Source organism: Terrapene carolina, unplaced genomic scaffold, assembly GCF_002925995.2.
Source record: "Terrapene carolina triunguis isolate 2854851 unplaced genomic scaffold, T_m_triunguis-2.0 Scaffold35098, whole genome shotgun sequence".
Taxonomy (NCBI): domain Eukaryota; kingdom Metazoa; phylum Chordata; order Testudines; family Emydidae; genus Terrapene; species Terrapene triunguis.
The window spans coordinates 8,426,852-8,439,819 of NW_020699449.1; the positions used below are offsets into that span (position 1 = coordinate 8,426,852).

Sequence of the window (12,968 nt, forward strand, 5' to 3'; positions counted from 1 at the left end):
GGATTAAGTGTCAGAGGTTGGCTCTTTCCTATTTAAGCAGCATTTGATCAGAATCCCTCTCTGAGAGGCTAATGCTGAAATTAGTAAATTGCTTAGCTCGCTCTTAATTACAAAATGTGAATTATCTTTCTTTAATAACATCTTCTCTAAGCACTAGGTTTCGTTGTGACAGTGGACCTTTTGGGGGACAAATTTCTAAGAGATTAAAATCTATTTTCAAAAAAGTTTGACCATAGCATTGGACTTTCTTTGCATTCTGATTTATTTTCAGCAATAAGGCAATAGTATGTGTTTCTTCAGTGATAAACATCCAACCTATAAAAAAAACTTACAGGTAAGTAGTAACTACTGCTATTACAGAAATACTGCAATATTTTGTAATGCTAATATTGCTAGAAGAATATTGTTTGACTCTTTGAAGATTCCACGTTTTGGTTCTAAATAAGTGTCTAATACCTACACATGAACTCATGAGACCTCACTGCATACACACTGGTTGCAGTGGCTTCCAAAACTGTCAGTGTTACTAAAGAGGCTCCTGATTTATTACCATTTAACTACTCAGCAGGGGGAGGGGACACTTTCATAGATTTTTAAAGCCATAATGAGGGACTGTTGTGACCACCTGCATCAAGCCTATAACCTCTTATTTGAATTAGAACATCTTTGGGCTTGTCTTCATGGTGGGGTAACATGCACTAGTTTGTCTGCATGGACCCTGCTAGTGTGCTTTAGTGTAGTACAATTTCTAACTTTGTAGTAACAAAGATTGGCAGAAGTAAGTTGTGACGGGTTGGATCACAGAAACCCCCTTGGGAACCGCCAACTGATGTGCCGAGACTACTTCTGCGCCTGCTTTCCCTGCCAGCTTGGGACTCCAGCGCCCTGTCTTGTTGAGCCAGACACACCAGTCTGCTCCAACACAGATCCAGGGGCTGAACCATGTGCCCCAAAGCTGCAGACTTAACTGAAAGCAGCTTAAGAAGTGTTCCTGTCTTTAACACTCAGATGCCCAACTCCCAATGGGGTCCAAACCCTAAATAAATCTGTTTTACCCTGTATAAGACTTATATAGGGTAAACTCAAATTGAGTGCTCTCTATAACAGAGTTATGCACAGCTGTTTGCCCCCCCCAGCTATTAATACATACTCTGGGTTAATTAATAAGTAAAAAAAAAAGTGATTTTATTAAATCAGAAAGTAGGATTTAAGTGGTTCCAAGTAGTAACAGACAGAACAAAGTGAATTACCAAGTAAAATAAAATAAAACACACAAGTCTGACTCTAATACACTATGAAAATGGAATACAGATAAAAACCTCACCCTCAGAGGAATTCAAGTAAGCTTCCTTTTACAGATTAGTCTCCTTCTAGTCTGGGTCCAGCAATCACTCACACCCCGTTAGGGTGACCAGATGTCCCAATTTTATAGGGACAGTCTCGATTTTTGGGTCTCTCTTATATAGGCTCCTATTCCCCCCCCCCCCCCCACCGCATCCTGATTTTTCACATTTGCTGTCTGGTCACCCTACCCCCTGTACTTACTGTCCTTTGTTCCAGTTTCTTTCAGGTATCCTTGGGGATGGAGAGGCTCACTCTTTAGCCATCTGAAAACAAAATGGAGGGGTCTCCCACAGGCTTAAATAGACACTCTTGTGGGTGGAGACCCCCCCCCCTCCTCTCTCCTATGCAAAGTCCAGCTCCAAGATGGTGTTTGAGTCACATGTCCATGCATGACTTAGTTTTTACAGGCAGCAACCATGGCTTACCTGCTACCTTGAAGGTCCTCATGTAGGTGACTTGTGGATCGGAGCCTCCCAAGATCCATTAAGTGCTTCTTGATTGGGCACTTAATTTGCCCATTCCTTTCTTAAGAAGCTAACCAAATGCTTTACAAAGGCTACTTAAAAATCAAGCCAGTGCCCAGCCAATATTCATGACTTTGAATACAAAAGTGATACATGCACACAAATAGGATTAATAGATTCAATAGATCATAGCCTTTAATGCCACATAACACATCTCAGTATACATTCATAAGCATATTTCCATGAAGCCTTATGGGGGGCACTGTCACATAAGTATAAGAAACGCACTGGCTTTTATTAATGGAAACTTTCTAAACTCCTAAAGCAGGAAAGTAATGGTGTAACAATGGAAATAGAAAATTGAACTTGAGCATTTGACTAACACTTCAAATTTTGCTGCAGGAAGCAGCCAGGTTGTAGAAAGACTGTTTTAATTATGGATTACTAATCACACTTCCATTAAAGTTATTTTATTTAAATGCATCTGTTTTCATGAGGAATTAAAACAGAGCAATACTGTCTACTTAAATTTATTGTGCTAATTAGTAGTTAGTGCAGATTGTTAAACAGCTGCCAATCACCACTATGGAGAAAGTTTTCCTCCTAAAGTAAATTGCTTAAGTTGAAAACAAAGGAACTGTTTATCCTTGTCTGTTATGATACAGACAAACAGTGGATTTCAGTTGTCTAATGGGAGGGATGAAGCTAACCTCTTGCAGGTATAAATGGGAGATTTTGGTTTGACTTTAAATCCGTTCTGGCTAGACCTGTCTCCCACTAGGAGATTGAGTAGCAGCAGTTGCAGAGGAGGTAAGTGGCTTCATTTTGTTAAGCCTAACATTTCTGAACCGGATTTTTTTAAAATCTAAAGTGTTTGTTCAGTTGAAAACAAAATTATCCAGCTCTTCTCACAAAATACTAAATTAGGGACCAAGCGTAGTCTCTAAATCCAGAAAGTTGAATCTCTTAAATCTAACTTCAGTTCCTTACTGTGAGGGAACCAATCTGCCTTGTATTTTGCCTGTAAACAACTCTACATCCTAGCATAAATGATGTCTGGAGGCAAATTGAATGTTAAGATTTAATGAGTTAAGGCTACATAAAGTGCAACATGAACAAATAGCAATAAAACAGATAAATCCAATCAATGCAAAACATGCAACTTCAACTGTTCACTTGTAGAATTCTACCTAAATATCTACACATTTTAGCTACTAAGTTTGATTAGGCATTCAAATTTGTTTTTTCACATACTACACAAACTATTTTGCAGAGGTGAAGACTTAACTAAGCATGCCATCAGAATACAAATTAGGGAGTGCTCTAAGTAGTCTATTGGAGTGACATGCGTATACACCCTCTTCGTTATTTAAGAATGCCAGACTGTTTAGATAAAATGGGCAAAAAGTCTTTTCAGCCATGGCATGAAATACAGTAATTCCTAGAGCGTTATTAGTCCTCATTCACTTGGAACTCTGAGTACAAAATAAGGTGTAACCTTCAGAATAATAGAATTACCAATGAAAGACTGCAGAGCCCCCTTTAAACAAGTGCTGCCATTTGCCCAATCTGCATATAATCTATTTGACACTTGAGTTAGGAACATGCATTTGTGTACCTTGAAATAGCTCACCCAGTAAGGCGGTGATAAACCAGTTGTTAGTTACTCTGTGCTGGACATTTCATTAATGTCAAATTCCCTCATTGCGAAATCCACCTCTCTCCATTTCCGGAAAACTGCGAGTTTCCCAGTTGTAATATCCTTCACCACAAAGCTTTCAATTTTGATCACTGGGAGGTCATCGAATGCCTTGTACCTCACTGTGATGCCCCAGTCATGTTGGCACTTGGAGTCTCGGCAGGACATTTTACATTTCTTCTCAAAGTGGTCATAGCGGCTTGGTTTTTTGTGAGGCTTTGTTAGAAAACGTTCCCGAAACAGGGCACCTAAGACGGTGTGGTGAGACTTCTAAAATGACAGTAAAAATATTAGATGCAACTTAATACCAGAAATTTATCATAATTTCTAAAGTCTTACATTTCCATTTGTTGGTCTTCATATGCTGATTTTACACAACTACCAAGGGAGTTCTGCCTTGGGTCACTTGGTTTAAATTGTAAACGACTATACAAAACAGCTTGAGTTGCAGTAGCACTTATGGAAAAGGAAATTCCCTTACAAAAAAAAATGGAGATGATAACGTCACTCATCCCCTCTCTCACACAAAAATTGTAAAACCAAATGCAATTTGCAAGGATTGGTGAAGTCTCAGCTAAGAGTTTGTGAAAACGTATTTGAGTCGACTCTTATAAATCTCCAATGAAATCTTTCCTTGTGTGGTACTACAATGCACAGCTGTTCTTACAAGGGTAAGAATCATTTTTAAAGGACTGTGTTCCATCGTCCCTAATGTCAGTTACTGCCTCGCTGGGGAGCTGGATGGAAACTCCAGGGAGTTTCCAGCTGCAAGGCTCCCCCTTTATGGTACTGGGGGGAGGGGGGTGTCAGTCCCCTACAGAACCAGAGAGACAGGAAGTTCAGAGCCAGAACCCTGCTTCTCCTTACTGCTTCCTACTCCCACACCTCTCTGCTACTGGAACAAACAATCGAGACACAGCTAGTGCCCATCTGTGATTTCCTAGTGCTAAAGCATGTACAGCTGGGTGGCATAAGTGAGACTGCAAGTCAGTTGTGGGGAGTTTTTTTAAACAAGGAGCAGTAGGTCACCGAGCAGTGGGGACTCGGCCAGAGCACAGCTTGGAAACCACCCGTTTGCAGCACATGAAATACCCCAGGTATGGGAAACCCAACATCAATGCTTAGATTTTCCTGATGTCAAGGAAAAGGCTCTCCTATTGCAGAGCTGCCCAGCTGACTTTCCCCAACCTCAGTGGGTGGGAGCAGAGCATGACTGAGACCCTTGGGTCACATAGGCAGCCCCATGAAAACGTGTGAATAATGCCCAGCAGCAGTTCTAAAAAAGCAAAACAAACGTTACACCACCTAAGGAATGAGAAGGAAAATAATCCTGAAAAGGATAGTGCTACTTCATAAAGCAATGATATAAGTCTTCTCCTGGAATGCTGTGCTCTGCTATGGGTGATGAAATTCATCTGAGGACTAGAGAGACTTCCTTAGGAGGAGTGATTGAGAAGATCACAACTGTTCATTTTAGCGAGGAGATGAAGAAGGCAATACTATGACAAGGCTATATAAAATATTGAATGGTATAGAGAAAGTAAATAACGGACTCCTATATAGCGTCTGTCATGATGGAAGAACAAGGGGGAAGCCAATGAAACTGAAAGGTAATGCAGTTAATGGATTTTTTTCCCCCCTACAATGCATAACCAGCCACTGGAAATCATCAACTCAGTGCTAACCTGCAGCAAAGAGCTTAGCAGGATTTTTTAAAAGTAACCTGTGGGTGGAAAGTGAACATCGTTACATTAAGTATTCAGGTACCATGTATATTGTAGATGTATAATATGAACATGTGTGGTTATAAAGGTGGGTGGTTTGTTTAGATATCGATATTTCCTGTTTGTCTACATTTACAAACCAATGGATTATGATTGAGGATAAACATACATAAAGTAGGATTAAAAAAAATCTAAACCACTCTGAGTGTAAATTAAACGTTAACAACCTGGGCTTAGGAAGGAGTTTCTCCCATGGGCTGTTATTCCATAATTGCCCATTACACTGATTCTTGCACCTTTCATTGAAATATTTGGCACTGTCCACAGGATGAATCACAGGTGTGATATGTTACTAAAGTTCCTATGTCCCATTCTGCATCAAACTGGTCATTTTAACTTCCACCACATCTGTAACCCTAAAATTGGACTGGTAAGGCTCAACTGGTAACGAACTATTTGCACAGCATAACATTCACAGATTCCTAAGCTATACGCTTACCTCTATTATCCGGATGTCTTCTGTGTTACAGGCATATGCTCTGCACTTCCCACAGAGCAACTGTCTATTGCCCTCCAGGGGCTTTTGTTTTATTTCTCTCTTTCTGGAATCTCGCAGTGTCTTTTCCTTGTTTTGCAGGTCATTTATCTATAAACCAAAGCATTAGAAACAAATGGATTATGATGATCTTCAAAGAAACACTGAGGGCCAGAGGCTCAGCTGATATCCATCTGTATAGCGACAGTGAAGTCAATGGAGCTATACTGATTTATACCAGCTGTAGACCTGGTCCTGAAAATGATGGTTGTGGTGGAATTCAAGCTCCTCTTTGCTCTTCCTTATGAAAACGTGACTCAGTCTCAGATCTAAACTCTCCCCAACGGACCCCACACCTATTCTTTTCAGAATTGCAAACTCCAGTTATCCTCATGTATTTTCCACTTCTACTGCAATTCTTATGCATCTATGACGGGCAGCCTGACATCCAATTCTTGAACAAAGTCTCTTTTTAGCAGAAATATGAAGCCAGCACCTGTCTGAGATGGTCACTGATGAGTGAAGAGCATCGGGGGGGGGGGGGGGAGGAGTTACTTCCAAGCATGCTCAGGACAGATTTTTGTGATGTCAGAGCCCCGAGGCGCTGACATCACAGTGCTCACTACAATGCAATACTATCTCATAGGCCCAGATCCTCATCTGCTGTAAAGCCACATGCCCCACAGACAATGTTTGACACCTGCTGCTTTTCATCTCTGCGGTAGTTGCAGTTAAACAAATGGTCAAAGTTAATTTTGGCATTGAAGTGGATAGAGCTTTGCGGATTGACTCCAGCTAAGAGTCTGGCCCAGACACCACTACTGGGACAATTTGCATGAAGGAGAGCACATCTCTGACCTTCTCCACCCTGGAGACTTTTCCAGTTCTAAGATGTATGAGATAAACCACGGGCTTTATAAGTATGCTGGGAGTATGTGAATGTCAAATATTGTCTGGACTAGCTGCCTTGCAGCGCGCCTGACCACCATTCCAGTGCCTGTGAGGATGGAAGGGAATGGCATAATCATGCAAACCATTCAAAGAGCCATCCCCCTACAGTCCCAACCTGCTCACTAGTGGTGCTTTGAAACTCCCAGAATCCACTGCTCCAGGGAGCTGTGAAATCAGTAGCCAAAGGCTACTGCAACTGAAACAGGACATTGCTAGTGTAGACCCAGCAAATCTGGAATGGTTCAGAACATGAATCGGAATACCTAGTGTGGACACAATGAACTACTTGAGCTTAAACTGGTTTTGGTCGTCAACTCAGAAATTTTTTCAGTGCTAATAAGCCCACCCACAGCCCTATGCAGAGATGCTAAAAATAAAATAAGCGTGTCCATCTATTGCTATGCAAACAGGTCTCTAGAACACCCACTTTGACCACCATTGCTTCGCAGCTACCATTGGGGTGAAACAGCAGCACACACCAACACTACACAATGAATTAGCACATACAGGGGGAAATGCATCCCGCCCCCTGGCCCCCCGGTGCACAGGTTCAGCACAAGGCCTCAAGTGGCGGACAGGCCCTGTGCTGTGTCTGTGCACAGAGTGAATTTCACCCTGAGTGAATATGTGGTGCAGCTGAGAACCCAGTGACAATGGCCAATTTAGGTTGTCTGTCTCTGATTCGGAACATGCAGAACGGCAGCGAGTGGACCCACCTTCCTTGCGAACTTTTCCTCATCCCACTCCTGCAGCTGCTTGATGGCTTTGTTCATCATCTCCTCCTTATAGATATTGTTTCTCTCATTCTCAGCCACTTCGCTTTTGCTTGTCACAAGGATGCACTTGCTGTCTTTTGCCCTTCCACGACCTGGGGGTGACAGGTAGCCCTTTTATAACGCTCTAGAGAGAACAGAGCAAAACAGCAGCCAGGCTGTGCCACAAAGCCTGGATCTCAATGCAGGCATAGAGACATTGGAAACGTTATGCTTCTGCATGGTTCCTTATGTGGCCCTTGCTCGTTCCTCATGTGGCCTTGCCCATTCCCAAGCTGCAGCAACTACACATGCTTAGAAAAGCCTCCCACTTAAAATTCACTGGGCCCAGGCCCTCTTAATCCGAACAAGCATCCAAAAAACACACACATTCTATGAAGTTTTGAAGTTACAAAGACCCCACCCTATTTTGTATGTGTTCTCTGTCTGTACTGTGTTACACATTGGTGCACGAGGCCTTCAGGGGTGATTAGCTCAGACATTTTTGTGGCCAGCAACCACTGTATACGGTTTCTTTTAGAAAGATCCATAAGGCTAGGTGAGGATCAAGACTGAGATGAACATCCATTAGTTATCTGTCCCGTTGTTGGATTCCCATCAAAATGAAAACTGATAGTTGACAGTAGGAAATACCATTAGGGGAAGGATTATCTCTTCACTATGTATTTTTTCAATGTCTAGCATAATGCAGCCCTAATCTCAACTGGGGTCTGGCTCCACTGTGATACAAACTAAGAATAATAAATAATAATAATTCATAGGATTCCCATGTTGTCCTATGCTTTTAAAAAGGGGGGTTGTTAGAACCAACCATTACTCACATTTAGTTTGAGTTCCAAAAATTATAGAGTTAACCTGCCCAAAGCAACAGAGAGTCCTGTGGCACCTTTAAGACTAAAACAGATGTATTGGAGCATAGGCTCGGTGAATGCCCACTTTGTCGGATGCAACATTCACCCACGAAAGCCTATGCTCCAATACATCTGTAGGTCTTAAAGGTGCCACAGGACCCTCTGTTGCTTTTTACAGATCCAGACTAACACAGCTACCCCTCTGATACTTGACAACCTGCCCAATTTCTTTTTCAGATATTTACAACAGCACTTGTAGCGAGAGAGATTTTTCCCTCACACTTTAAGTGTCTAATTTTGAGGTAATTATTTAATACAAAAGATACGTAACAATAAAACACTGCCATCGAGTGTGATATAAACCCCAAAAGCCAGGAGCTCACTCAATGAAAGGTCCATTTAAAATGAGTAAAATAACCGTTTCACAATAGTATTGAATTGCATAGCCTGACTACGTGCTCAGATCACAAAATTAAATATTGCAGCAGAATTTTTAAAAGGGCTGGGTAATTTTATGACCCTTTTTCCCTTTAGTAGCTGAAAGTGTAACCCACATTTAGAGTGGGACCCTCTATCCTCCTCTAGTGGCTGGACTACATAGTGGTTTATGAGCACTGCATTCTTTGCATTAATAGTGTCGTTTAGCTTAGACAGCAGACACTTGTTTTTAAATCTAGGAGTCCCAGGTTCAAACCACACTTCCAATAATCCACCTGAGGGCACTATATTACACAAGTTTAAGGACCGATTGTGCCCATATGCATATGCGTAGAGGGGCCAAGCCACTATGCGAGACTCCCTAACGGAGTTTCTTCTGAATTCTCCATGGGGGCATGTTTTGCAGAATTTCCAGTTGCACTTGCCATTAAATTATTTTTCTGTGCATATTTCTATTTACTTGCATGCACAAATGCACACTTAAGAGATGTTCCTTGAATGTGTAGCACCATTGTGTGATCTGTATAATTTACTTACACACACACAAATCTAATCAATGGCTCTTTGGTCCTGTGACAAACTGACATCAAGACTTGTCCTGACCCTTCATTCAGCTGAAAGCACTCAGAGGCAGAGAGAAATAAGAGTAAGATACACACAAAGCCTAAAGTAAACATGACAGCCAGTCAGAGAGGCTGACGGGGGTATTTTCTAGACCTATACCATATTCACATGATAATAGTTTCTTAAGCTCCGGTGACACATACCTCGGACTTGGATCATTTTGGTGACGTTGCCAGAGTATTCATAGAGGAGAACCAGGTTGCACTGAGCAATATCAATCCCTTCATCTGCGACTGCTGTAGTTATTAGTATCTTACTGTCACCGTTGGTTTTGAATGAATCCAGTACGTCCTTTTGATTTGAGTGTGTCATCCCTACAGTACAAGAAAGTCAGAATACAAAATGCACGGTGAGATGCTGAAAAGTTCCTAAATCAAATAATACACATATCCTTGCAGTCAGTACCAAAAGTCAGTCTGTTTGCTCTGGAGACTGAAAGAAATGCCTCAAATCAGGATACACAGCTGCCTGCTTGAGGACTAGAAAGCTGCACAATATCTAACAAAGAGGGACTCTTGTTAAGGTGTCACACTGTGAATCACTTTGGCAAGCAACATTTTACACTTTCAAGTTGTCCTTTTAAAAACTGGTTTGTTTTAATGCGATCCTGTTCCCTGGCTATTTTAAAACACTAAGATATTCTCAAAATAAGTCAGATTTACTCTGTTTGGTGCAGTCAAGTATTTAAACGTGTGTTTACCTCCAACCACAGGGAAACTCAGTGAGCCACAAATGAGGCAGGGAACACCCACTGCATCGCTCTGAGTAAAGAGAGGAGGAGGGATTTTTTTAATATTATCTAGCAGAACTGCATAGCAGAGCATTGTTGCTAATGCACCTAGCGTTTTAACCAGAGGTTTTGGCAGGAAAAGCAGGAGTCCGTTTAGATGTGGTAAAATCTCCTGTACATTTCATATCCCTCCCTAATATCGATGAAGGAATTGTAGTATTAGCTTGGGCATTTGCTTGTTGGCCTGTCCTGGAACATGGAGATTGACTACAGAGATAATGCAATAATTTAAGTGGTCTGGGAACACATGGTATAACAACTTGCTTCCCTCAGTGCAAACTCCCATACCTGTCTGCTGGTTTCTTTTGTTACGCCCCATCAACGCGTCCGGTTTTAGGTAGCTGAGTGTAGGATTTTCATCAATCCATTTCTTCAAAGCCTGTAAAGCAAGACACCCGTTAGTAACCCTTTCCAAACTCTTGGTCGCAGAAAGGGATGCAAGGAGCCCCTGGCGTGTGCAATAAGCACAACCCAGGCAGGCTACTACACTACCCCATATTTATTTTCTAGTTGCCCCTTTTAGTAGTGTTGGAGAGAGAAGGTCTTACAGACACTAGAGCTCTTGTGGTAACAAAGAGAAGGGTGCGGGTCTCTGGCTTTAGGCGGTATTCTTCATTCAGGATGAAGGTGAGCTCCTCCAGTTTGGGATTCTCATTCAGCTCATCTACTGAGGCCTCTCTCAGTTCCTGTTGTTTAGCTGGAAGAAAACGATGACCTCCTCAGATTGCAGTTAGCATCATCCATTCCAGCAAACAGCAAGCTGACCCACATCTAGCAGCCAAATGTCAAGTGACTTTCCCTTGCCCTTAATGTCTTTAAAAATTCTCAACTATTCTCTTAAAAACAAAGAAAAAAAGCTGTATATGTGTAACCGTGTCCCTATGGAGCTATTTCTGAATCACTTGCATTTTAAAGCTGAAATCACAGCAGCATACCCCCTGAGCAGGCATCTAAACCAGAAAATTGATTAAAAAAAACCCACACACAACCCAGCTATTTTAAAGACAAATATTGATTCTGCTGGCTCTTGATTGACTGAGGGATCAGCGTGTGGCCAGCCAGGCTGTGAATCTACAGTGCCCTAGCTTGCCATGTAGACAAACCCCAAAGTTATGATCCTTCCATTGGCTCCGTATAGGCAGACCCTGCATCCATGTGAATCCCCACAGACCTCAATGGGAATTACTCTGCACAACCAGTTGCCAGATAAGAGCCTAATTTAGTACGCTTGATTTCTTAATCAGCTGTTCTCCAAATGCAGGGCTACCCTGTGGCATTAAACCACAGCTCATGAAGGGGGTTAGCATCACAGCCCCTTGAGGCATTGCTGTAATACTTGCAGGAGTGCCTGGGTAGCATGAGCCCAAGTAGCACAGAACGCAGCATGTGCCCGTTCCCCAGCTGTGTCCTACCCTTGCTCCTCCCTCTGAAGTTGCTAGCACTCATGATTCCCTCCCCTATCGCCAGGCTCCCAGTGCTCATGTAAAAACACAGCAGGGGAGGGAGGGAGAGAGAGACAGACAGACAGACAGACAGACCGACCAGACAGTCTTTATCTGCTAGCCACTGACCCACATAAGAGAATAAGAGTCTATAGCAGCTGACAGCGAAGGTTATTACTTCTTTATCTCATGGTTTTAGCACTAAGGTCCCCAGTTCAGCCCCCACTGATGAGCCAGGACATTTGTCCACTGGGAGCACAGGGAAAGTCTCACTGACTTTCCATTAACTTTAAAGTCTTTTCCTGGGCTGGACAACAGATGGCTACTCAAAGCTGGTTTCATGCAAACAACTGGCTTGGAAGGTCTGGACCCCAATTGTTACAGCCTCTAAACATGGATACAAGTAAGAAGAGAAGCAAGTTGGACCACCTTAAACAATTCCTCTCCCCCTGCCTGGTACTTGCACCTTTCAGATGGGCTGCATGAAGTACCTTCAAAGTTCGCTGTTAACTGTTGATCTATCTCATCAAACCCTCCACTTCTAATGTCATTGAAAAATTCAGTCAAGTAGGCCAACGCATCCTGAGTCCGTGCATCTTCGTTGATGATGAGGGCATCATTGTATTTCTGTTTAGAGAGATGAATATATTTTTAAAGCACTCATTTCTCAGGCCAAATGCTCATCAGTAATGGGGGGGGGGAACCCCAGTGAATTTTACTAAGATAAGCTTCTGCATTTGAAATACTTGTTACTTCTACAGTAGCACAGGAAAACGGTGATTGCAAGCAGTATCCTCTGAATAGTATAGTTTTTAGTAAGCATCCAAGACAGCTCAGATGTGGGGTGCTAAAAATGCATCTGCTCCTTTCAAACAAGTATACATTTGCACTCTCCGCTAAACTAGACTTCTGAGAAAAATCCACTAATTTATTTTCCAATCTGTGAATTTCTGAAGCCTGATTCCAATCTCAAACTGATTATTCAAACCTCTGTTTGAATGTAAGCCAGATGGGAATCGAGGCCCTGATATAGCCACAAATACTGGCCGTGATCCTACAGGATTTACACATGTTTCAGGGTTGAGTTCAATGCACTCATTGGAGGTGCTTAAAGTCCAGCACTGACATAATGCCACTGTTCGTAATCACCCGTAATTTATATTCTTATGGTTTAAGGGAGGTTTATTTTCAAAATGTTTGAAGTTCTACCCCCAATGTTTAATTTCTGCAGTATTCTAAAGCCCTTAAGAAAACAAACTATTTGATCATTTCACATTACATTTATTAGAACCCATTTGACCCATAGAGCTTAATAGAACATTGAAAACTGTTT

The 12,968-nt window shown here is 42.1% G+C and overlaps 1 protein-coding gene across 1 annotated transcript in view; it reads right to left on the minus strand.

Annotated features, from left to right (window-relative positions):
* Nucleotides 1-2,690: 2,690 nt before the first annotated feature.
* Nucleotides 2,691-12,968, minus strand: part of LOC112117242 (probable ATP-dependent RNA helicase DDX58) — a 33,927-nt gene continuing 23,649 nt past the window's right edge. Inside the window, exons 12-18 of the mRNA XM_024215166.3 lie at nucleotides 12,127-12,262; nucleotides 10,742-10,890; nucleotides 10,482-10,572; nucleotides 9,547-9,717; nucleotides 7,434-7,585; nucleotides 5,731-5,877; nucleotides 2,691-3,777 (exon numbers count right to left, since the gene is read on the minus strand). Of these exons, the coding sequence (XP_024070934.2) occupies nucleotides 3,472-3,777; nucleotides 5,731-5,877; nucleotides 7,434-7,585; nucleotides 9,547-9,717; nucleotides 10,482-10,572; nucleotides 10,742-10,890; nucleotides 12,127-12,262 (1,152 nt within the window). The 3' untranslated portion in view covers nucleotides 2,691-3,471. The remainder of the gene's footprint in view (nucleotides 3,778-5,730; nucleotides 5,878-7,433; nucleotides 7,586-9,546; nucleotides 9,718-10,481; nucleotides 10,573-10,741; nucleotides 10,891-12,126; nucleotides 12,263-12,968) is intronic.